Source organism: Tachypleus tridentatus, chromosome 4, assembly GCF_004210375.1.
Source record: "Tachypleus tridentatus isolate NWPU-2018 chromosome 4, ASM421037v1, whole genome shotgun sequence".
In the NCBI taxonomy this organism is placed as follows: Eukaryota; Metazoa; Arthropoda; class Merostomata; order Xiphosura; family Limulidae; genus Tachypleus; species Tachypleus tridentatus.
In genome coordinates this window covers 75,078,451-75,105,070 of record NC_134828.1, presented here as the reverse complement: position 1 = coordinate 75,105,070, position 26,620 = coordinate 75,078,451, and the positions used below count along the sequence as shown (strand labels likewise).

General features: G+C 34.1%; 2 protein-coding genes across 6 annotated transcripts in view; both read right to left on the bottom strand.

The window, feature by feature from the left end:
- The window catches only part of LOC143249461 (sodium/calcium exchanger 1-like), a 104,928-nt gene extending 94,560 nt beyond the window's left edge, over nucleotides 1-10,368 (bottom strand). The window contains exon 1 of the mRNA XM_076499357.1: nucleotides 7,049-10,368. The gene's annotated coding sequence lies outside the window, so the exon portion shown is untranslated. The remainder of the gene's footprint in view (nucleotides 1-7,048) is intronic.
- A 3,694-nt stretch (nucleotides 10,369-14,062) lies between these two features.
- The window catches only part of LOC143249460 (endoribonuclease Dicer-like), an 89,890-nt gene continuing 77,332 nt past the window's right edge, over nucleotides 14,063-26,620 (bottom strand). For all 5 annotated transcript variants that reach the window (XM_076499355.1, XM_076499352.1, XM_076499353.1 and 2 more), the window contains 2 exons: nucleotides 26,510-26,585; nucleotides 14,063-26,236 (listed from right to left, as the gene is read on the bottom strand). In XM_076499355.1, coding sequence (XP_076355470.1) covers nucleotides 26,089-26,236; nucleotides 26,510-26,585 — 224 coding nt within the window. In that variant the 3' untranslated portion in view covers nucleotides 14,063-26,088. The remainder of the gene's footprint in view (nucleotides 26,237-26,509; nucleotides 26,586-26,620) is intronic.

The following is a 26,620-nucleotide window of genomic DNA, read 5'->3' as shown; positions in this document are numbered from 1 at the left end:
GACACTGCTACTCAATAGACATTTAATAATTAACAAAGTCTAATAATTCATTTCTTGACTAAACTTAATTTCCTTGAAAGCCCATAAATTCTATTTCAAACTTTGTCTTTCTTTAAAATTACGTGAAGTATGGAAGTTTTGTTGCAGCTTAATTCGTATAAGCTGTAAAAGTAATTTATGTTCTAGTTCATTAATATGCATTTATTCAGATTGTAACAGATTACTTTTGTACATTTATTTTAGTACCTACATATCTATCGGATTGATTGATTGGAATTGCGTACAGAGCTACACAATGTGCTATCTGTGCTCTGCCCACTGCGAGGACTGAAACCTAGTTTATAGCGGTGTGAGTCTGCAGACATTCCACTGTGCCACTAGGAAGGGGGATTCAGTGTAGTTTTCTTTTTTGCCTGTGGCTTATATTGTTGTTTGTGTATTGCACAATTCCCGCCTGTTTTCAAAATTTATAGAAGGTTCTTGACTGTAAGAATCAATAATTTACTTGTAATACTAGTTACTGACAGCATGTTGCTAAGCGAACTTTGATGAGCATTCTAGAGTCACGCGTTATTCCTATAAAAACGTGCCAAAAGATATTATTGGTCAGTTGCAGCCTGTGTACTATAGACATCGAAAGCAATAATTGTGATTAACGTCTGTTAATCGGAAACTACATAATTTTAACAGAAATGTTTATAGATTTCGTACATTATAAACCGTTCAACATCAGTGAATTAACTTCGGACGTTAGCATTTCTAAAAGAACATTAAATATCTTCGCCGGAAAAAAAAAAAAAAAATCAGCTTGTAGGGTGTGAGGCCAGCCAAGCTCGCTGGCTTAAGCGAGGTGCGCAATTTCAACTCAGTTGTTGTTGTTTTTGAATAAACCACAAAGCTACACAATGGGCTATCTGTGCTCTGCCCACCACGGGTATCGAAACCCGATTTTTTAGCGTTGCAATTCCGCAGACATACCGCTAAGCCACTGGGGGGCTTCAGCTCAGAATTAACTTGCTCATCCTGGACCTGGATCATTAATAAAATATTTAGTTCTGGACCGGATATAAAAATCAATGTTGTCTACAAGACTGTAAAACTGTTGTACATGAACAATCATTTGTGATAGCTAATAGTAATAACCGTGATTATAAATTGTATTTTTATATTGAAATATATTTGTGTTAAAAAAAAGAAAATTGTGTGTAACAATCTTGTTGGCAAATATCAAATTTGATACACATTGACACTTAATTAACTTCTAAATTAAAAGTAAAATTTCTGATTGTTTGAAATAGTAATACGTACGTAACATAATAAATCGGAGGCTCGTCTGATATAATATATTAGCCTAAAAACATCTTAGATTTAATAAGTTTTTACACCCTTCCATAATGTTTCTGGAGATAAGTAAAACGTTCGAATTCTTTACAATACTGTGGTTAGAGTAAAAGCAGTTTAAGATGAAAATTTGCTTTTAAATAAACCACAGAAAGCTAGTTTCATAATCTTGTATTTTCTTGGCGATCCACGTTTTCCAAAATAGCTACATTTCTTGGCTTCTTAAAACCGTTAAAAATAATGTAGTTTTTTTCCCGTCACACCAAACATGCTCGCTCTTTTAACCGTGGGGCCATTATAATGTTTCAATCAATTCCACTATTCGTCGTTGGTAAAAGAGTAGCCCAAGAGATGGTGGTGGGTGGTGCTGACTAGCTGCATTCCCTCTAGTCTTACACTATTAAATTAGAGACGGCTAGTGCAGATAGCTCTCGAGTAGCTTTGCGCGAAATTCAAAACAAACCAAACCAAATTTACGAGCAGCTAAAACACATACTTTTCAGAAGCATCCGATTACTAGAACTGCTTTCTATGTTTTATTACACATACATCATTTTAAACTTCCTGCAATGCTAAAAAAATGTATAAATATATATTTAATTCTTACTTCCTAAAATAAACTGTCGTTCAAGGTATCAATCTTACAATGAACGTACCGTATACACATACTCCACAAATATATATATATGCACGTGATCGAAGAAATATACACAATACAGCACCATCTATTGAATGACATCACAAACTGGGGATTCAAGGTTTAGGCAATTAGAAGAATAACTATGGTATTTGCAACAACCATTTCTTTATGACAGAACACAAGTACTCTCCACACAACAAGAACACGACTTTCACTAAGATTCTTTATAGATGTAATTTGCAAATGTAGTACTGAGAAAGTGAAGTTCTTAAAAGCATTATTTTTTCAATAAAGGATACCACGTCTAACATATAAAAACTGCAGTTTAAAATAGAACGATCCAAAAACTTTCCCTGTGCAGCACTTCCCAGAAAAAAACTAATAGGAAATGTTCGCTTTTTTACTGAAGGATGAATGTTACGATTAGTAAATATTAGCACAAACAGCCACCCGTATAGCGGCGTTTCTGCCAGTCATTTCAACCATACGATTTCTTTTGCAAATATCCTCTGATGATTGCTTTAAATTATATAGAAAACAAAGAACGAAACCTCTCTTTTGAAAATAATTTTTTTCATAGATACAAACATGCTTTCAAACAAGGAAGTAAAATTTCACTTCCTCGTACAATGGTTCAAAATTAAAACATACAATTAATGGTGTAAATATAGTTAACATTTCTTAATACCTTAGTATAAAATTTGGGTGTTGCCAAACTAAAATAAACTATCATAGTACGAAAAACTAAAAATTGTGGATTCTATAAACTAATTAGCGATTTGAGAGTGCCTGGATTACACGTTTAAAGATATTAGAGTTCAGTGTGTTACAATTACATTCCATATACAATATAAGCATCCATGGTTTAAATAGTGAAGTTAATTACACTTACTGGAGAATAATGAAAAATGTTAGATGCCGGCAATGCGTCCTGATGCTAGCACTGACTAGTCACTGATTGGGCCTTGGCTCGGCATGGCCAAGCGTGTTAAGGCGTGCAACTCGTAATCTAAGGGTCGCGGATTCGCATCCCCGTCGCGCCAAACATGCTCGCCCTTTCGGCGCGGGAGCGTTATAATGTTACGGTCAATCCCACTATTCTTTGGTAAAAGAGTAGACCAATAGTTGGCGGTGGGTGATGATGACTAGCTGCCTTCCCTCTAGTCTTACACTACTAAATTAGGGACGGAAATTCATAAAACAAACTGATTGGTCCATTTTTGCCATAATAATATCCTGGGCCAAGCATGGCACACTCTACAAGTTACCAAAAATGTTTTGTTCATTTGTAAAGTCCTTAAAGAGCAAGAAATAAAATTGTTTCAACGAATTATTATAATGAAAGCGACAATTAAAATTTATTCCAATGTTTCCTACTCGACCAAGGAAGAATAATATTCCAGTCGATTTCGAAAAGGTTCACAGTGGTTATGTCTTACAGTCCTGATTAAAGGTACACTTTCGATATTCTTCGCATTTCTAAAGGAATTCGAGGATCTAGTTACTTACTGTCACAAGATCCCCACTTCACAAACCATTACACCAGCTTCAGCAGCTGTCAGAACAGAAAAGGGGTCGAATGCTTCAGGATATTTTCTTTCCTTTTATCTTACGTCAGTATAGGAAATGTAAAACATTTCCGAGGCCATATAAGGCGCTTGCTTTCTTATTCCTTTTCGATTTCCATTTTTGGAAGATAAATTTCTTTGACAAAACACATTTCCTTTGAATTATAACGACTCTCCCCTAGATAGGCACCAACGATCACGTCTCTTTGCTTTTACAGAATAGCCATATGACTAGAGCGTGACTTATTGGTACATTTTACATATGCAAATAAATCGTGTTCCACAAATCCACATATATAGATGTGTGTATTTAGAACGGGTCCTAATAAGGAAGTCAAACCTAATCACTTTTTTCCAATTAACTTATATTAACCCCAACTTAACACCTTCCATTTCATTTCTCTTAATTGTACTTGTAAAATAAATTTAGAATACGTTATTTATCAGAAAACATCGCATGTAACTTGTTCTTAAAATTCAAGTTCATGCATTCGCATTATTTAAAGGAGTATTTTACTAATCAAAAATAGTTAACTAATTGCACTGGCTTCTTGTCAAATTCCAAACACTAAAACATCTATTAGCTTGTCGAAAATACACAGTAGTTACGTTGGTTACTTGGCTGTTAAAGGAGTAGGTGTATACATGGATCAATAATAGCAGAGAAAAATCAAGGTTTTCCTTCAGTTTCAAAAACCACACGGAGCCATTTGTCATCTGCCGAATAACCATTAAAATTCGTCTCATTGCGATATTGTGCAAACATAATGTTTGAATTCAATTCATTAAGCTTATAATGTAATTTAACAAATATTGTTCTATTTAAAATGTTGCCTCACGGTGGTTCAGCGGCGAGTCTGTGGACAAAATCGGGTTTTGATACCTGTGGTAAATGAACAGATAGTAGTTTATTGTGTAGCTTTGTTATTAAAAACAAACTACAAGGTGTTACGAACATAGCATTAATTTGATCATAATATCGTAATGGTCAAAAATCAAGTTTTGGAATAAAATAACGACAAGATACGATGAACTTGTACGGTTCTAACGTTCGTTAACATGTACAAACCAAGAACTATATATTACATGCGTTGGTGTGAACGTTGAGCATTTATTATATAAACGCTCATATATTTCACGATGTCACAAAAACCGACCAGTTTTGACTCATTACAATCAATCTATTAACGAATAATCATTCTTTCACAGATATATTCTGAAGTAAGGTATTAAGATGAGTTTTGGTTTTCTTTATCGTAATTCTTTATTTTACCTCGAAAACAGAAGATATAAAACCACTTTAACACGCACAGTTAAATCTATCAATCGAAGAGTTTGGAGCACTAAAAATGCTACTGCTGACTTTGTTTTATGAAAATGCAAAAGTGTATCTGATAAATCCACGTAATTATAAATATATCTGATAAACGTACACTTAATTTAGATACTACATTTTATTAAACACGATTAGAGTTGTTCATTTAAAAGTAAATGTTAGTTAATAAGCATGCTTCAAAATATTCAGATTTATAGATTACAGACAAAACAATTGTGCTTTAACAAAACATTATCACAAACATTCTCTGTGTGAATGTGTGCTTGCTTGCCTTCTAAAATTTTTTAAACAAAAGAAAAATCATTTTCAGAAATATTTATATTAACCCCCACTTTTAATGTTTTAATTAGATATCTTTATCGGAAGTGTTTATAAAACTTCCTTGTAAACAACATTTTCAATATTTGCACCTTCAGGGACAAATGTTTAACCGATAGAATTAAAATATCTACGATAAAGCCGTGCAAAGCTGACAGCGAGAAAAAAAAAAGTATTAGCTGTGTAAAACCCTGACAGATACCTATTTTCCCAAGTTATGTTGTTGTAATATGTTACAGTTGTCGGCATCTTATGATCCGGCATGGCCAGGTGGTTAAAACACTCGACTCGTTATCCGAGAGTCGCGGGTTCGAATCTCCGTCGCACCAAACATGCTCACCCTTTCAGCCGTGGGGGCGTTATAAGTTACGGTCAATCCCACTATTCATTGGTGAAAAAGTAGCCCAAGAGTTGGCGGTGGGTGGTGATGACTAGCTGCCTTCCCTCTAGTCTTACATTGCTAAATGAGGGACAGCTAGCGCATATAGCCCTCATGTATCTTGGGGCGAATTTCAATAAACAAACAAACAATCTGCATCTTGCACCCCCAACACTGCCGTATGTTCCAGATTTGTTCTTCACGACAAAGTTAAACATCCCATTACTTTTCCTGGCAGCGTCATATTATAACGTATCCCGCGTTTTGACAAATAGAAGCAGGACCTAGCTAATATCTGAAAATTCAATAACACCTTAAGTGATGAGTGTATTCTTCAAGATTCAGTAAAAACGCACCAGAAGTTCAACAAAAGATTCGTAATACTATGACATTACAGTACGTTAAACCAACGAATCGAATACAATTATTTTCAGAAACATTACAACAGAAAAAAAAATATTTCATAAAAAACACATTCACAAGTATTCATTTTCTACAACCTTGTAACTTGAAGTAATTTGAATTTAAATATTGACGCTGGAAATCCATTCATAAAGCTACAAATACGAGTACAATATATTTTAATATTTTAGTTGTTCGTATTATCACTGCTGTCTATCCAGTCCGCTTGTTCATCACTATTCTACCTCAAACGCACGATGATGGCTTCGCTATACGGCTTTTTTTTTTTCTGACGGTAGAAACAAATCTTATAATATCAAGAAATGTTTACGGTAATAAAGTTGATCCAGAACATATCACTTGCAGCTGTTTTTACTTTGAACTTCCCAATAATTTGCTCATAAATATACATTTTAGACCATAAATAGTTATCAATACAACTACGAACTTTTCGCTACGAAGCAGCAAGGCGTACGATCGTCACACGTAACTAGCCTCTCTCTTTCGAAGTTAATGTCGCATATTTTCAGTTTCTTAACAACGCCACCAAAAATTACATTAAAAAAACTTACATACTAGCAATATATTCTCTTTTTACACATTTTTTTAACTTCTCAGATCAAAATAAGTACAGTCTAACATAAACCTGATTGACGGTTTTTTGTTTTAGCGGATTGACACTTACATATTTAAATTATAGAACAGCTTCCAGTATATCGCCATCAGATTGTTAAATTATGAAATTAAGTTGCAGGTGTTTTCAAGATAACGTTACATACGCTTCTTGTTCGTGTGACTGCTACCTTTATAGCGTAACGTAGTTATTTTCTGTAATTTTCTGAAAAAAACTCACGCACGCATAGTACTCGAAACTAAGTTTTAAAACATGTTGATTTTCAAATTAAACCCATGAAACGCAAATATTACTGAGCAAGAACCATATAAATAAAACTGTCTTCATCACACAGAATACTCACCTTAGTCTTTCAGAAAATTGAAAATAAAGCTAATCACGAACACTAATTCAGATTAAGTTAGACTAGATAATAAAGATTTTTCCGTACCTTCATGCATAATACGTTTAACGGTTAGTTATCCTCTCACACATAGATGCGTGCAGGGTTATAATATAATTTATAAATGCAAGCTCCTTGCCACACAACTTATGTCATTGTCCTAAAACAAAAATATACATCGCATTTTCTCTCCAAAAGCAACAACAAAAATCAGTTTTCTAGAGAGACTGCATTTATTCATCTACTACACAGATAACTGACCAAGTCGGACTTTGTACATACTTATTGTGTTAATTACTTTTGTTATTCACTCTACCGTTACGACTAGACTACTTCAACCTTTCTAGCGAGTTTCGCTCAAAAACTAAGAAGTAGATCGTAAACGAGATGGATCATGGGAATTCGGAAGCAACCAACTGTGCAAAAGGGTAGTTAGGAAAATACGTACGTGGTTTACCCTTTCGAAGCCATAAACACGACGTGAAAAAAAAAAATCTATATATGACTAACTGCTCAAACCATGTGTTTCCTTACAACCCCTGAAATTTCCCATCACTCTCCTTAATCTTCAACTACTCACACGAAATGTTGCCAATTTAGTCGTTTCTCAACTAGATTTAGTTGGAAAAACATTCTCTTTAATTTTTAAAATTTAGTTACTTAATATAACGTGATACTTTGATATTTTCTTCAATGCACAATAGTTTTCTAACAGCATGCTGAGACAATACTGAAAGTTAATTACCTGAAAGGTGACCGTGAAACATTTATTTCAGTTTTTACTGCGGTGCCACACTACGAACTTTGGCCCTCACGGCTTCATCTCTCGGCCCTCATTCCCAGAAAAATTCAAACACCTCCTCAATTTCAGTTTTGTGTGAACACTCCTTTTCATAGAGGTAATTCTGGAATTTCTCATAAACATGGAGTTGAATTTTATCACAAGGTTCAGCAGAAGCAGTTTGAGTAATCCCTCTCCTTCACAAACACCATTAGTGAGCCGCAGGCTGAATTCAAAGGTTCAGTGATTCTGGCTTCTAACATTACCTCAACTTCTTGCTTTATCAGTTTTATCATCACATGGCGCATCTGGTTTAGTTTAACCTTCATTCCTGGTTGTGGTCTTTATTTTGCAATGCACAAGGTTTGTCTTAACTGATCTATCTGTGAAAATGTCTGCATACTGGCACAGTAGATCTTGTAGCTCGTTCCTCTGTTTTCTCGTCAGTTCTTCACTGATGTTAACATCTTTGTATGTCTCGTCTCCACCCAGGAGTCTTAGGTCTGGTAGGCCTTTATCTTCTGGCTCTTCATCTATGACAGCCATATATGTCTGCAACATTCATCTGTGCCTCCATAGCTGCACTCATTAAGTTTTCTTCTTTCTCAAAGTACATCTTCCACAGATCAGTGTGACAGATCTTAGTCTTCCCATCCACTTTCATCTTATAGACCATTCTGTTGATCTCTTCATACACTTTAAGAAGTATTTTCACAGTAGGGTAAATCTGTTGTTCTCTGTGGATAGCAGAACCAAGGCATTCTGTCTGACTATGACATATTAATGCTTGGCCTTCTTCCAATAGATTTACTTCTGAGTGCCTGGAGCTGCATACAAGCTACCTCAAGTAAATTCACATGACTCCTCCATTTTGTTTCTGAGGTGTAATGTGTACAAGTACGTGTTCCTCACTTCTGTATCTGCTAATTCTGCCCACAGTTATTTAAATATCTGTATCAGATCTCGTACTGCTCTTCCAAAGGGTGAAAATCCTGTAGTTGCTTGTAAGACGTCTTAGTAACCAAATAATACTGTCTACAGGTACCAATCCAAGTCCCGTGGTCTATTCTAGAATATCTTCTCCAGCATGCTCATTAAGACTTCATTGATTCTCTTTCACAAAGACCATTACATTTGAAGTTGTATGGGTAATAAAGAGCTATCTAGTGTTGATGAGTCTATACACTTCTTTCATCAATTCAAAGGTAAACTCGGTTCCTCTGTTATTTAAGACTTCTTTTGTTAGGTTTATTCTGCAGAACACTTCCAAAAGGGCTTTTGCAACTCTCTCCACATACATATACTATTGGTCTGATGAAGTCTACAACTGTTCTGTTAAATACCTTTTCTATGAAAGAAATCTCACCTAGTGGTACCTTGGCTACCATCCCTCCAGGTATTGTCCTTTAAAAGATGCCACATAACTTGCGGAATCTGGTCATATTTCTGATAACCCCTGGCCAATGGAAGTTGCCAGTTATTCTGTCTACCTTCTTCTTTGCTACTAAGTGTCCTCCCACAGTCGACTTATGAGCTAACACAAGTTGATTCATTTACTTTAGAATACAACTGACAAGATAAATTAGTTTTCTATCCTGTTATTACAATATAGTCTCTGATAGTTCACTTCATAAATCGCCACTACACGCTCTTTATGGTTAAACTCAGAATCACACAGACTATCTAATTAACAGGAATTAACTTCCTACATATAGTATACAAACTTTTCACATACTATGAGATAGTATTAAGTTGTCCACACATAAATGTCGATTTTGAACTGCAAAGTTGGAAAGTAAGCACCATTTGCTTCAACACACTTTTGCCAACGTATAACGATGCTGTTTATGCCCCTACTGTAGAAATAAAAGTTTCTACGGTCAATAAGCTCCCTGAAAGTTTCTTTCTGCAGCTGGCTGTTTTTGAAAGCGTTTATTGTTTAAACAGTTGTCAAAGTGCTTGAAAAAAATGAAAATCTGTAGCAGAAAGGTCTGAGGAATAAGGTAGATAAGGCAGAACCTCGATTTCTAATTCATTCAATTTTTGTTGTGTCATCCTTGACAGGTCTCATAATATCAATTTTGTTGATCTTCAATCAGCTCATGCGAAACCCACTTATTCAACTTTTTCGTCTTTCCAATCACACTCAGATGATTGGCAATGGTTGATTTGCTTGTGCCTAGTTTTCATGAAAGCCTACGTACTGTTGTGCGATGGTCTGTCTCAACTGCTTCCCTTAATGTGTTTTCATCTAAGGATGGCTTCCTTCCACGACCTTCGTGGTCTTCAAAACTTTCATCTCCATGTTGAAACCTTTGGAACCAACGCTAAACTGTACATTCAGTAACAGAACCATGGCCGAATACCTGGTTGATGTTCCTTGTATTTTTGGTAGCTTTTCATCCAAGTTTGAAGTTATAGAGGAAAATCAGACAAAAGTCCTTCTTGTCCATGCAGCCTTGGGGGTTGCAAAACTTACTCTGAGTATAGAGTTGAAACAGCAGACAATTAAGACACCTTATAAGCGACAAACGTTGGATTAAACCAACCAGCCAACGATAAGTTACTCAATATTCAGTTTTAAGTGTCATCGTGAGAATTCTGACATTTATTTCTGGACAACCTAATATAATACAATAATAACTTAAAAAAACGGGAAAAATTATGAGGTACTGGTTACTTGACCCGATAATACCATAAGAGACTGTTCACAACAATTGACTTCACAACACAAGATTATCAAAGTTACATTAAAAAATTATCACTTGTAAAAATTTACTAAATTTAACACTCATGCTAAACTTAAACTGTTTAAATCAAACCTTTGCATTAAACCTAAAGAGCCATGTATATCTTACGAGGTTAATTTAACACCTTGTGGAAAAGCAATTTTATATTCTATAATCTTACATTAATTCCACTGAGAAATAAAATACTAATCGAAGCATTTTAATTTATGATATTTAAAGTTTGAAAATATCTAGCTGGAACTGAATTCCACCTATACAATTAACATAATTCTTTGTTTATGTTAAACTTCACTCAAAGCTAATCATGAACTGTCTGCACTAATTTTTCAAAAGTTTGACATGATAGACTAAAGGGAAGGAAGCCAGCCATCACCACTCACTGTTAAATGATAGACTAGAGGGAAGGAAGTCAGCCATCAACACTCACTGTTAAATCTTGAGTTATTCTTCATCAATAAATAGTGGGATTGATTATCATATTATAATGTTTCTACGGCTTAAATGGACAATGTTTGGTAATGAGAATCGATTCTACGACCCACGGATTGCGATTCCAATGACCTAACAATTTTGCCATTACAAGTATACACTTAATTAAGGTTGTTCACTGATACGCTAACCGACTTGTTTAATTTTACTCAATTTGCCACAGCACTATCCTAGCAACCAACTTTAGTGACATGAAGCGTTTAAGTTAACCTAGCAAAAGTACCCGTCCCTAGTGATGATGATGAGTCCATTTAGTTGTTTGTATGTTTATAAGCGCAATCAACACAATGAACGGGTTGAAATATGTCTATCGCAGGAATTAAATCTCGATTCTTAGCATTACACACTTCAAGTTTACTGTTGAGCCATTACAGAATGCTTTGAAACATTTTGGTAAGAGAAACTGAATTACATTGAATAAGTGAATAATTGGCTTCATAATGTCTTCAACCTTTTTTAGTTTAGTAGAACGAAAGTGTGCTTAAAAAAGGAAGCTTTTTCTGCTGTTGCAAGTTAAGTGTTAACATATGTTGTAACGAGCATACTAATGATATCTGGTAAGTAAATGTTTCCTAAGTCTTTAGAAAAAGTAGACTTCTTATATCTGTTTATTGGCAAAAATGTTACCTTACTGTGACACATTGAACAATGTAACTAGTCAAAGCATTCCTAACAGGAAATCAAAGCGTCAGTTACTTTAGGGGATAAAATCGAGGACTGCACCTACAATAGAAATTAACCTGTTCAGTGCCATAGACGAGATAACTCGTCCAAGCCGATCGGTAACACAGTGCCACGGACGAGTTAATTCGTTTTCAATAATACCTAACTTCAACGCTAAACGTCAGCACCATACATGCATTTGATCTACTTTGTTTCACTTTCGATCCAAAATGGCGTCACGAAAAAGTTACAAAATAAAGAAGCATTAGAGTTGTATTGTAGCAGCTGAAATACTTAGCAGTCAACAGTTTAATTGGATGACGTCATTTCCGACTTGATGCAAACAGGTTTTCAAAACCACAGAGCTACTGTCAACTACGGCTTAAGAGTAACTTTATATTAAATACAACTGGATCTTTGAAAAATAAAATAATCACTAAGTTAAAAAACAACTAAATAAAGTCTGCTATTGAACTAGAAAAAAAAAGTAACCAAACAAGATAGAGATGGAAGTGAACGCATTAACTGATCACATAGCAAACTAATCTGTTTCGATTTTACACGGAGAATAAAATTCCTATATTATTAGATTCTTTACTGGCAAAACAAGTGTTATATTTTATTGCGAAAATTCTAAAATAATGTTCTCTTTCAACTATTAAAAATCGAGTTTCATATTTGTACATGAGACCTGACACTTCATATGTACCAATGTGATGAAATAATTAGTTAAACTGTTTTGCTCTATGAAATGATGATGAAATTGTATTATCTGCTAGAACAAGATAGGCGCTAAGCCTGTTGAAAAAAGGTGAAAAAAAGCAAATAAGGAGTCTTAATTTTAGCTATTCGCCAGTTTTCGAGTTTGAGACGCTGTGCATAGCTTAAAAGCGGCATATACACCAGTAATAGAGCTACTATGCCAAGTAGATTTTCATATCTAGCTTCTGATGATCCATAGGGAAGAAACCATGATAACTTTTGTATTGCTTTAATATGGATGTCCGTGCCATCTTAACATATAGAGTGATAGCACACTATCCGATAATTTGAATTGGAACTCCACAAATGTTATATAACAGAACAACAAAAAGTAATTCGAATGATATATTGGGTTTCACACTTATTTTTAAAATCTGATTTGTTTTAGACTTCATAACACTATTTATGCATTTTGTTTTTTTTAGATTACCTGTTACTTTACTAATTTACCACATGATGCTATTTATTGGAAGTTTGTGTTATTTTATTATTTAGCACTTTATTTACCACAACACCATTTTCTGGTTTGCTTAAAACGTCAAACTCCTATAGTTTTAGCATTATTTACTACACGACGATATTCACTGGTCTGTTTTAGACTTCAAACATTTTGTTCTGTAACTTTTTGATTTCTTGGGGCTTTACTAACTCACTACTGATGTGTTTTATTACGGGTCACTGTTCTTTATTTCACATTTAAGACCAAATAGTTTGAATTATGTTAGAGAATAGGTAAACTATACAGAAAAGTTATTTGTTTTTTTAGTTTCGCCCAAAGCCACACGAAGGCTATCTGCACAAGCCGTCCCTAATTTAGCAGAGTAAGACTAGAGGGAAGGCAGCTAGTCATTACTACTAACTTTTGGGCTGCTCTTTTACTATCAAGTAGTGGGATTGATCGTAACGGAGATTCGATATAATACTCAAATTACAAGTCAAGCGCTCTAACCACCTGGCCATGCTGGTCACAGAAAAATTAACAATGGACAAATAATATGGACACGTCTAACAAAATCTTACGTCTTTCTTAGAGTTAAAGATATTACCTAGCTTTTTTGTGATGAGCCATAAATGTTGAACTGGATTTTTACGCATAATTCTAACCCGGTTCTTTTATGCAGAGCTAAATTTTCTACGTGTATTCGTTCACAGAGATACGCATAGTATGCCAGAAAAAAATGTCTGAAAACATTGCACAATTTTATGTACTGCTCATCAGGTACCCCAAGACTCAGCTGTGAACTCGAAGGATAAAACGCTAAACTTTGTGGTCTGATTCTTGTAATTAAACACAGTGGATAGTCCATTGTACATGTATGTATTTAATAGCGAGAAGCTGGAGGGCTAAAATGCTAATATCCGTGGTTTGATCCTTGTGATGGTTACAACATAGATAGCCTATTGTGCAGTTATACGCTGAAGAATAAATTCAGAATCTATCTAATTTTGTACGTGCTGTCACGTTCACAATTCAAAATATGTTGATAAGTTTGAAGTTCACTTTAATGTTTATTTCCAAATGTCTGGGTTTCCTTTCTTACCTTTTTATTGCTATTTTCTTACTTAAAAGGAAAAACTGAATATAGAATATTTCATTGAAAAACTGGAGAAAAATGAACTTCGGTGTAAAAATACTCTCAGGGTTTTATTCAGTCTTGTATTGTATACAAACTTGCTAAATACAATAGTCTAAAAAGAAATTATTTCAGAGCCTATAAAATGGAACAAACCACTAAGAAATTAACAAAACTACATAAATAATTTCTCATAAAATTTGATATTTTTACGCAAAAGGATCTAATATAAGTGTAAAATATCATATTAAATTTGTAATTCTTATGCATGATTTCACTTTATGAAATCCTTGTGATTATATATATATATATCGAACATAAAATTATATCTTTTTTTTTCGAAAGAAAAGTCTGGAGTATGTGTTTCCTTGATTAGAGTAAATATGGAAATTGAGTTAACTATCTTACACTTGTCCTGCCATTTATGTATACAAGAAAAACAAAGCTAGGCAAATATATTAAAATTGAAAAAGTTTTTGAATCATTCTGTTAAACTGTACTCAGTACCAATACCAACTTAATAAAAATATTAGCGTAAAGTTGCAACCACAATTTAATAATATTTTATTCTACGTTTATATGTGTGAAAAAAGCTTAATTACTTATAGATATCCAAAGCCTATTTTTCAACAACACATACATTTATGACAATTTGGGCGAGTTTCATATACTTCTAAAAAGCCACACAAGGAACTTTGTTTGTTTTGGAATTTCGCACATAGCTACTCGAGGGCTATCTGTGCTAGCCGTCCCTAATTTAGCAGTGTAAGACTAGAGGGAAGGCAGCTAGTCATCACCACCCACCGCCAACTCTTGGGCTACTCTTTTACCAACGAAGAGTGGGATTGACCGTAACATTATAACGCCCCCACGGCTGGGAGGGCGAGCATGTTTGGCGCGATTCTGGCGCGAACCCGCGACCCTCAGATTACAAAGTGCACGCCTTAACGCGCTAGGCCATGCCAGGCCCTTACAAGGAACTTACGCTATTCGTTCCCAACTTTGAGTTGAGAGATTAGAAGGAAAGCAGCTAACAAACACCAGCCGTTACCAATTCTTGTGTCATCCTCATTTGATCCACGGTCTCAAACTGAGGTTCACGATGTACTATTGCGACAACGGGACACAAACTTAGGATCTTCAGATCCACAGTACAGTATAATATCCAGTAGATCAAGCTCACCCATTCGTTATGGAAGTATATAATTAACTCATTTCACAAGATAAATACTTGTTTTTAAATTCAAAGCCAAACATTTATTTGAAAAGGTGAAATGTGCCCCATTTCGAAGTGTTTTATATCACCTTTTTCGGGCAAATATCTTAAAACAAAATAGTCCATATACATCACTGAACAGTTTTAAGTTACTATACAAAAACACAACAAAAATTAAGTTAAACGCGCCAAGAAAATTTATAAACATTCGCTATTTTTTACACCATAACTGAAGTAGTAACAAATAGCTTTTATGAATAGTGCTCTTCTAACCACCACCGTGTGTATTGTGTCCAGTCCTGCTCTTCGCGGTAATTGGTATAGTAAATATAGTATGTTTGGAATGTTCTTATTATACATTCCTCTAATTCTTAAAAATTAATAAGGAACTAAATAAAGAATGTTGTGTAAAAAATACAGTAGTCCCAATACTAATGTCTTATAAATATAGTTAATTTTCAAATAAAGCACTGCTAATTAAGAGTAAATAACATTCATTATTCAATTTTCAAACAATAGACGGTCCGGCATGGCCAGGTGGTTAAAACACTCGAGTCGTAATCCGAGAGTCGCGGGTTCGAATCCCCTTCACACTAAACATGTTCGCCCTTTCAGCCGTGGGGGGGGGTTATAATGTTACGGTCAATTCCTCTATTCGTTGGTCAAAGGGTAGCCCAAGAGTTGGCGGTGGGTAGTGATGACTAGCTGTCTTCCCTATAGTCTTACACTGCTAAATTAGGGACGGCGAGTGCAGATATACCTCGTGTAGCTTTACGCGAAATTAAAAAACAAACAAACAATAGACACATTGATGTTAATATTGACGCAGGATGTTAATAGAAAACAAAACCTGACGATTAAGAACATTTTTAACAAACTAAAAAAGGAAAACGGTTACTCTTGTAATATATGCTCATGATATACATTAAGAAAAAAAAGTATTACTACTGTAATATTACACCGATATTGCTTGAAACGTCAGATAACACTATGTAACACAAATTTTGTTTCTGGATAGTATGTGTTATTTCTTAATTGCTTATGTTGTAAAAGTACAGAAAATGGCCATTATTCCCTTCTATTATTTTAGTAATATATATATATATTACTATGGGAAGTTCTAGAAAATTCTAAAAAATTCTTTAAAATTTTCGTAAGTTCTACAACATTCTAGAAAGTTCTTGAAAATTCTCTATCAGCTGCTCAGCACTGAATCTACCTGGAATGTTCTGGAAAATGTGTAAATTTGAAAATTTCATTACACGGGTCCCAAAAGCAAAGTTCGAAGAGGAAAATATGTCTTTTCCATTTACTTTAGGTATAAGCATTTGGGAAATAGCACTTTCTGCCCAGGAACAAGAAAAAGTAAAACTTTTGTTACATAGTGTATTTTAAGTTCAAAGAAGTCTTTGTTTTAGTTACCAATCGCAGGAAAATAAGATACCAGCATTAAATTTCATCACACCTGAAAAACTCCAAAAACCTGAATAGCTGAGAAACACAAGTCAATTTTATGCGCTCTAAAAATCTAAATCAATATCAAAATGTTAATGGTTTTAAAGAAACATTAGACAATTTCACTTGTTCTAAACGAATATCAGGCAACTGTAGCACTCCTAAAGAAATAACAGATACTTTTAACATGTTTTATGTATTAGTTAAAGGCATAGTTTACTATCGCTTGTCACTTCGAGCAGCTGGAAACAATGCTAATGGTTGAAAATATTCAGTTAAAGATAACCAGTAATCAGAATGGGTGATATCTTAGTAATACGTCACCCTTTTCAGACAAATAACTCCATCGGAGAGAAGTTTTGTACGATGGTAGTATTTGGTTTACGTCATGGTCAAAGGTTAAGTCCTTAGGTAACTACTAACCTCGTGACTGAATTATGTTTTTCTAAGATTAAAAGTTATTGGTATTTTTCCATTAGTTTACAAATTATTTTATTGTAAATTTTCCTACCATTAGAAAACTTAGATCAAATATTTACATTTGAATATTTTTTGTAGTTATTGTACAACTGTTTATTCACTTGTTAATCAAAGTGGAGTTAGACAAAAGAGGCAGTTCAGCATCACTGCTATTTTTTCGGAATCGCCTATGCCTATCGAGCAAAAAACAGCAGAGCAATAAATGATTGAGTTTATTGATAAGATTGTTATATGCACAATAGATAAACTGTAAAACAATCTCGCATATGATATTTTGGTATGTTTCGACATATATAACTATCGGTTAATTTTACCAAACTCTCACCCGTGTAGCGGTCACTTCTCATAATGTACCAGGTTTATGACACATTACTTTGAACGGTAATACTAATAAGTCCTTGTATCACATATTCTCGTCTGTTTGTTTTTTACATGAATTACATTTCTTTGCTTTGCTCTGTTAAATCAGACAGTGATGATATAGGCGCCGAAAGATTAAAAAAATCTTTTTTTAAAACAATATGATTATCTTAACATTATTCCTTTTCTGTAAATTAATTTCAATTGAAGTAACTTTGTAGTCTTGTAGGTCTATCTATACTTTACTAAGACAAGTAATAAAGATTATAAACATTAGACCGAAAATGAAATATTGTACACAGTGTATTTTTGTTTCACTTGTTAACTGTATGTACACGTTATAGGCTATGTAGCATTCTATTGGTCAGTTAAGACCGAGATAATATTTCGAGGAATTTCACGCTTCGTGAATAACACTGGGCAAATGCAAGTCGAAAAAACCTATACCAATATAGGTTCAAAGCAGTATTTCGATGTTAACATAAATACGATACACATAAGTTTAACAGAATAATCATATACTGTACGGAGTAGTATAGACAAGCCTTTATACTTGCGCGGGCGCACCAGGGTATACTTGCATCGTTAACACCACTGTCTGGATCCTTTGTACGTATGTAACGTATACAGCAGTGTATGTAAACACATCAAACAACTGTTTGTTTGTATTTGAATTTCGCGCAAAGCTACACGAGGGCTATCTGCGCTAGCCGTCCCTAATTTAATAGTGTAAGACTAGAGAGAATGCAGCAAGTCATCACCACCCACAGCCAACTCTTGGGCTATTCTTTTACCAACGAATAGTTGGATTGACATTAACATTATAACGTCCCCACGGCTGAAAGGGTGAGCATGTTTGGTGCGATGGGGATTCGAACCTGCGAACCTCAAATTACGACTCCAATGTTTTAACCCACCTGGCTATGCCGGGCCTCAAACAACTGTATCTTATAAATAACTAGCCAGATTATCCGTTCCAGGTACGGATAGCATTCAATATCGAAAGTAAGTAATATTTTTAGTTAACGTGAGATACATTTTTTTTATTGGTTTCTCCTTTTCTCAAGTAGACCCACTCAAACTGTATTCATTAAACTTGTATTTTTGCACTACGTTTCCAACTCCTTTATACGTTATTTTGAATTTCACGCAAAGCTATTTGCGTCAAGGGCTATTTGCATTAGCCGTCCGTAATTTAGCAATGCAAGACTAGAGGGAAGGCAGCTAGCCATCACCACCCACCGCTTCTCTTTTACCAACAAATAGAGGGATTGACCGTAACATTGTAATGCCCCTACGGGTGAATGGGCGAGCATGTTTGATGTGACGGGGATTCGAACCTGCGACCCTTGGATTACGAGTCGAGTGCCTTAACTACCTAGCCATGCCGAAACTTTATAGGTTGAAAAACGTTTTTGGTTCTGTTAATTAAATCAAATGAGGATAGTTAGGAAATATATGTCTAATCGAAAACATATTTTTAAAGCAATATAATTAAAGTTCATGTACTCTTATGTTCATATAGATCTATACTTCACTAATACAGGTAATAAATGTGATTAGGTTGGACACTAAATAAAATATTTTGCAAAATGACTTTTTGTTTAATTTGTGAATAGTATTTATTATACGCTATTCAGAAGTTAACGCGTCATATCTATTAAATTATGTGAATACGTTTTGGAGTGAATAGTTAATCACATAGTTTAACTTAATCTTGGCGTCCTCTCAGACACAGATACTCTACTATAGAAGTTTTATTTCTAGCGGTAAGTCTGAAACCTTATAATTTACTAATTAAATAAAAACGAATTTTAATATCAGTAATGGTTACAGCACAGAAATTCATTGTATATCTTTGCGTTTAACAACAAACACAGATTGCCCTGGCAAATTACCTTTTACGCCACAGACGGCACGATTTTTTTATTTTAAATTGTGAAAAAACAACAACATAATCTATAGTTCAATAGATAACGCTAGCATATGTTTATCAATTTGTATGTTAGAGCAAAACCACATTAGGGTTTTGCTGTGTCCACCGCAAGTAATTTGCATGGTAAGCTCGTAAACCTATTTCTGTTCCACCAGGTGGTCGGTTCATTAAAAATAAAGGTTTAATGTCTGAAGTCGCTGAACCAAGAAGTTATTAAAATATATATTGGTGTGACTTGATAACAAATAACGTTTATAGTAATTACGAAACTATCGTTTCAAATGTTTCTCATAAAAACGTTAAAATACAAAGTTCACATCTTAAAATCAGGACTCCAACAACAAGTCTTTGACATATTGGTAAAGAAATTAAAGTAGTAGTTTCATAATAAATTAAGTCATTTATAGAATATTTATTACAATGTTCATATAATATTTATCGACGTTTTGAAAAGAACATTTTAAAATACATTTGGAAACAGGTCATCATAAGATAAAAGTTACATATTGCTGTTAGCTAACAGGTGTTTAAAAGCAAAAAAGTTCAATAATAATAAAAAAATCGATTGCTATCTTCAACTAAGACGATAGTTCCTCGGTAGGACAGCGGCAAGTCTATGGACTTACAACGCTAAAATGTGGGGTTTGATTTTCCGCGATAAACACAGCAGATAACCCACTGTGACTTTGCTCTACAAATAACACACAAGTAAACACTAAAATTACAAAAAATGTTATAGATTTTTTTTTTTAAATTTCTCGCAAAGCTACTCCTAAAAATCAATAATAAACTCTCTTTAGTAAAATATTTTCGTCTAAAACCAATTATGACCTGAATCAACATAAATTTGAGCTAGATGATCAAACTATCTATTGTAGAATCAGTTCACGACATGAATCAACATGTTTCAGATGGGAGATAAAATTCACTACTCAAAAACAAGTTTGTGACACGAACACGTAACAGTCTGAACAAAATAATCAAACTAAGTACTTGTTATCAAGGTACTTCAAATACACTTTCATAAATTAAAATCTCAGTGGATTCTCCAAAGGAAAGTAATATCAATAAAACTATCACCGACTGCTATAAACACAAGATATTTTACCGACAGAACTTTTTGTAACAATTAATTTTGGATAGCTTGTATGCTATTAAGCACAAAGCAATAAATCCGCAGACATATCACCATGCCTACGGCCCGGCATAACCAGTTGGTTAGGGAGCTCAACTAGTAATCTGAGGATCGTGGATTCGAATCCCTGTCGCACTAAACATGCTCTCGCTGTCAATTGTGAGGGCGTTATTATGTAACGGTCAATCCCACTATTCGTTGGTAAAAGAGTAGCCCAAGAGTTGGTGGTGGGTGATGATGACTAGCTGCCTTCCCTCTAGTCTTACACTGCTAATTTAGGGATGGCTAGCGTAGATAGCCCTCATGTAGCTTTGCCCGAAATTCAAAAAACAAACAAGTACTGCCATGCCACTGAAGGAAGTGGGGGCACTACGAAAATATACTAATTTTAAAACATGGTATAATAGTCTGTTAAATTTTCTAATATTTGCATTTTTCCTTCAGACACTGTGTTCTGCATCGAAACCCGATGTCTAGCAGACATACTGCTGCGCCACTTGAAGTCTTGCAATAAGGGTTAACATACTCAGAAGTCCATAATAATCACAATTAGCTGCTTATTCAATACTTTGATAAGTGTGCGATTAATTTAGAATCAAACGAGATTAATCGCACACAAATCTCCTTATAAAATAATTGATGCGACTAAATAATATCATATCAATTACCACAACTAATAATAGTTCACTGTATCATCGAACATTAATAAAATGGTTAAAAACATTAAATGCAAGTTATATAAAAGAGGATTGGTTTGTTTTTTTCAGAGCAAAGTTACACTTGACTATATGTTGTGTCCATTAATGGAACCACGTATTTTAACATTGCAAGTTCGTGAATTTGTCATGATCCCATAGTGAGATAAAAATATAAGGTATTAAATTAAGAATTAGGTTTTCCTACATATACTGCATTTTTATTCAATCTGTTTAAGGACAATAACTTAAACCAGGATCTGGTTCGAGTCTCATTTCCAGAACCAAAGTTTCGATAGCCACCAAACATCTTCTCAAACTGTGTTCATCTTCACCGAGATTCGGGTCCATGTTTTGGTTCAGCGTATACTTCTTCCTCCTCGAATAGCCAGCTTTGTGCAAAATTAAACAGTTAAATGTATCCGCGTAAATGGCTGAATATCGATACGGGACCGGCATGGCCAAGCGTGCGACTCGTAATCTGAGGGTCGCGGATTCGCCTTCCCGTAGCGCCAAACATGCTCGCCCTTTCAGCCGTGGGGGCGTTATAATTTTACGGTCAATCCCAATATTCGTTAGTAAAAGAGTAGCCCAAGAGTTGGCAGTGGGTGGTGATGACTAGCTGCCTTCCTTCTAGTCTTACGCTGCTAAATTAGGGACAGCTAGCACAGATAGCCCTCGAGTAGCTTTGTGCGAAATTCATAAACAAACAAACAATATCGATACAGAAGTGATATTGTACAAAATTGTTTCTGATAAATTCTCTTTACTTCATTCTCAAATTAAATATTCTCGTGAAATTTACATTTGGCTCTATCCACATAATTACACCATACTTTAAGCCAATGCAAGAATTAACGAACAAAATTGCTGTATTGTTAACAAATGATCAAATCATTTTCTTAATTGTAGGTAACGTCTTTCACAGATTTCTACGAATGTAAATTTTCGATGGTTATTTCGAATTCCAAATGAATTGCCTTGTAATAAGTTAGAGGGTTTACGTCATTTAATGCATTTCCAAGCACAATCTAAGTTTTTAGCATTCCTTAAATTGTCGATTCTTTTTTACAATAATGAAATAATTTTGATGAATAACAGCAACACACAAAAATTAAAGTTTCGTTTTGAAGGCCATGTCTGAATTTTTGCCAGTAAAAATTAGTTTAATTTTAAAATATCCGTCTTCTTTAAGCCTATATTTTAAATAATGTTGATGCAATATTTCCACCTGCTGTTGTCCCCCTCTGAGACACCGGTAAGTCTAAGGATTTACAACGCTAAACACAGGTGTTAGATTCCCCTCGATGGAAACAGCAAATAGACCGATCTGGCTTTGCTATTTAAGAAAAGACACACACCTGCCGTTATTAGTGAGTCTAAATACACATGTATAAGTATACTAAAGATTAATGTACAGAACTATAAACTTAAAATTATCTTGAGCATTTCAACTTATCACCATGGACACAGCTTTCTTTAGGATAATCATCTTCTCCGGATTATCATAAAAAATCATATAAAACTTGTTAAAACTCATTAATTCCCTTCTACAGAACTGTAAAAATTGTTGAATCATCCAACAAGATGAGAATATGTAATTTTGAAGGTTTCTTTTAATTTACAAAATAAATAGTTCGAGAACACAGAAGAACACCTAAGAGAGTGTAGCACTTGTTTTACCAAGGTAAAGATAACACCCGAGTACAAAAGTGTCCGCAGCAATCAAAGTAGAAAATTTCAATAACGGCCAGTGTGGTTAGGTTCTAGCAACATTTAGAATACAACAGTACTGAAAGCATCTAGAGTACGAATAGTTCCCATTTAACATTGGAACAAAATTATTTCTAAAACCAACACCTAAAAGGTCAGGAAATATACGAGTCTATATACAAACGAAAAAAGAAAGAAAAACTTTATAATGGGGTTAAATAATGTTTGACTGTACTTCTTTCACAAGCATCTTGAACTTTCTTTCAGTGGATTGTTACACACATACAGCTTTCTTAAGCTTGTGTAACCTATTATTGTTACGGCATGATGAATACAGTGGCTCTTCTATATAATCGAAATACATTTTCGTTACTTTGAATATTCTTCTTAACGCATCAAATATGAAAAAATAACGATTTCTTTATTTAAGTTACAAGATTTTTATTTTTGAATTTTGCGCAAAGCTGCTCGAGGACTATCTGCGCTAGCTGTCCCTAATTTAGGTGTGTGAGACTAGAGGGAAGACAGCTAGTCATCAACACTCATCGCTAACTCTTGGGCTACTCTTTTACCAACGAATAGTGGGATTGATTGTTACATTATAACGCCCCCACTGCTGAAAATTCGCCTTACAAGTAAACTTTATTATTCACAAGCTAAAACAATGTTCAGTTTAAAAAATGTTGCATATAAACAAGAACAATAATTACATTTTAGCTGAGAAAATCGAATATTTATTTAATAGTGTTAACTAGGGTAAGCAAGCTATCTTTCTAAACGCAAAATCTACAAGATCAAAGTTATGTAATTACGACTAGTTTGTGACATTTTAGACTGTTACCCTGAGAAGGAAAAAATAAACAACAGAAAACCTTTATTATTGTATTTTACTTGACTCCTTCCTTGGTCATGGGTTCGATTTATCATTGATGGTCCCCCGCTGATACAGTGGTAAGTCTACGGATTTATAACGCTAAAATCAGGGGTTCTATTACCCTCGATGGACTCAGTATATAGCCCGATGTGGCTCTGCTATAAGAAAAACACCCCACCCACCCATTGATGATAGAATGCAGATAACCTATTACTGTACTTAAGTTTTCACTAAGAAAACAAAAACATTTTGGGTAAATCTACACAAATTCACATTCGGTTCGTTTGCCCAAATTAATTCGAATCACTAAGTAGCAACCGTTTGCTCAAAATATTACACTAACAGTAAAACAAAGTTATATTATTATTATAATAAAACATTATAAAGTATTATTCTTTTATACGAGCGTTTGTTTGAAGTTAAGTACAAAGCTACACAAGAGGCTATCTGTGCTCTGCCCACCACGGGTATTGAAACCCGGTTTATAGTGGCGTAAGTCCGCAGACATAACCGTTGTGCCATTAGAGGGCTATATAATGTAAGTAATAATCTGATGGGTTTTTTTAAATAATCTTTTTATATTCTGTTTGTGTTAATAAGTACAAGGACTTGATAAAGACACTTAAAGAAAAAAGCCATAATTTTGTCAGGAATACTGCCCAGAATTAGCTGTGGAGAAAGAAATAAGTAAATCATTAGAGGTAAATGCTAGGTTTAAATTAGAACGTAAGGATGAGCAGATTGGTTGGTTGGACTTGTGGGATCAGTTCATTAAAAGGGAGGGTTTTTTTTTGGAACTAATGGTTTACATTTAAATAAGATATGGGCTGACTTGTTCGCCATGGCTATTACGTCAGCTATAAGGGGAGTTTTAAAAAAAAGTCAAGTTAAGTTAAATGCAAAAATAATTCGAAACAAGGGAAATTTTAGCACAGGAAATTAGTACAGAAGTAGTTATAAGGGTAAGCTTAAATGATATTATTGTAATATAAAAAAAACAAACATGGCTTTACAACACTGGTAGGAATGGAGGATCTTGAAGTAATGGGAATAACTGAAACATGGTTAAATGTAGATGATTTTGATGACAGAAAGTTCTTTGAAATACAGAATCACAAGCTATTTAATAAGGACAGAGTATTAAAGAGGTGAAGGGGTAGTGGCTTTATAAGTAAAACGTGAGTGATATCCTGTTGAATTTGGGAACATCAAAGATTAATAGCAAGGAGATTGAATCTATCTGGAGTTTATTAGTGGATATAAAGGGAAAAGGCTTTTAATGGGAGCATGTTATAGGACACCAAATGATACTGATGAAATTAGTGAGGAATTTTACAATGAAACTTAAGATTTCAGCTGTTAATGAAATCATAGTTATGAGGATCACAGACATAAATTTCATTATGGTAAGAATCACCTTCATCAAAGAGTTTTATTTTTCTAGCATGATGGTTTGCCTTTTGAATGGGTTGCCTTCTGATGTTGTAGAGGCATTAAGGTAATATTTATTTTAATTACTCTAAATTATTAAAAGATATAAATAGACTAAATATACTACTCCAAGTCATAACTTACAAACTGAAAAAAAAATCAGCACACTTGTTGATTATAATTATTACCTCAAATAATTATTTTTTCTAAAATCTAATACTATAATAGTATACATATTAAAATCCCAGTAAATTAAGTTTGACTGCCAATATTCAAATTTGTTGCAACAGGAGAACGCAATAAACAACTTAAGTTGGCGAATTATAATTTTCATGATAAAATTCTGAAAAGTAAACCAGCTAGGAAAAGGATGCACAAAACAGTTTCTATCCAGTTACAGATCATGTTTTAAAATTTAATATATGAAAAGACAGATATCATTAACTATACTTTCTTTTAGGCAGAGTATTCATAATAAAACTAAGATTAACAGACAACAACAGCCTGTTGTTGAAACAAGTGTAGATAATGACATCTTGAAAGTCTTCTGCCTGAAGACAAAAGGTGTAAGACTTTCAAAACATCATCTTCTACACTTGTTTCAATAAGAGTCAGTTGGCATACACCCATCTTAATTTCAATTTTACGCTTTTAATTTAATATGAAAATATTGCAACAAGGATGAAGAAGGTTCAATGTTAATTTAAGTTTTGTTGCTCTGGATGTCTTCACTAAATACATATAAAATAAAAGGAAGATGTCATTTAACTTCTGTTATACTTTGTGCTTTAATTTCCTTAAAGCTTGCTTTGCTGCTATGTTCTTGGCCACAGACTTGTTTCTTCCTACACCAATAAAACTTCCTACCCCAGCCACATCCATCTGAACCTTTATTCTTCCACTAGCAGTCTTCTCAGGAAGCCTACATGGATAAAGAAAATGAATTTTATTTAAATTACTTCAATTCATAAAAAAAATAATATGCATCGACATAAACTGTTTACAATAAAATAAACACACAATTCAGCAAAATGTAGAAATTTTTATAGTTACAAAGAATACAGTATGCAAGCTTCAACAAAGTATTATCAATGAAAACCTGCATATTTTAAAAAGAAAGATGAAAAATATTTATAGTAACTCACTGTCCATAACATTGAAGTTAAACAGATAAAATATCTTTTCATATACTTACTGAAATGTAACTGTGTGGGGCCCCATTTCTAAAAGTTTTCTGATAGGTTGTTTTGGTACTTCAATACTAAAATATTCTAAAGAAAAAAGCAAATAAAAATATTATTTTTAT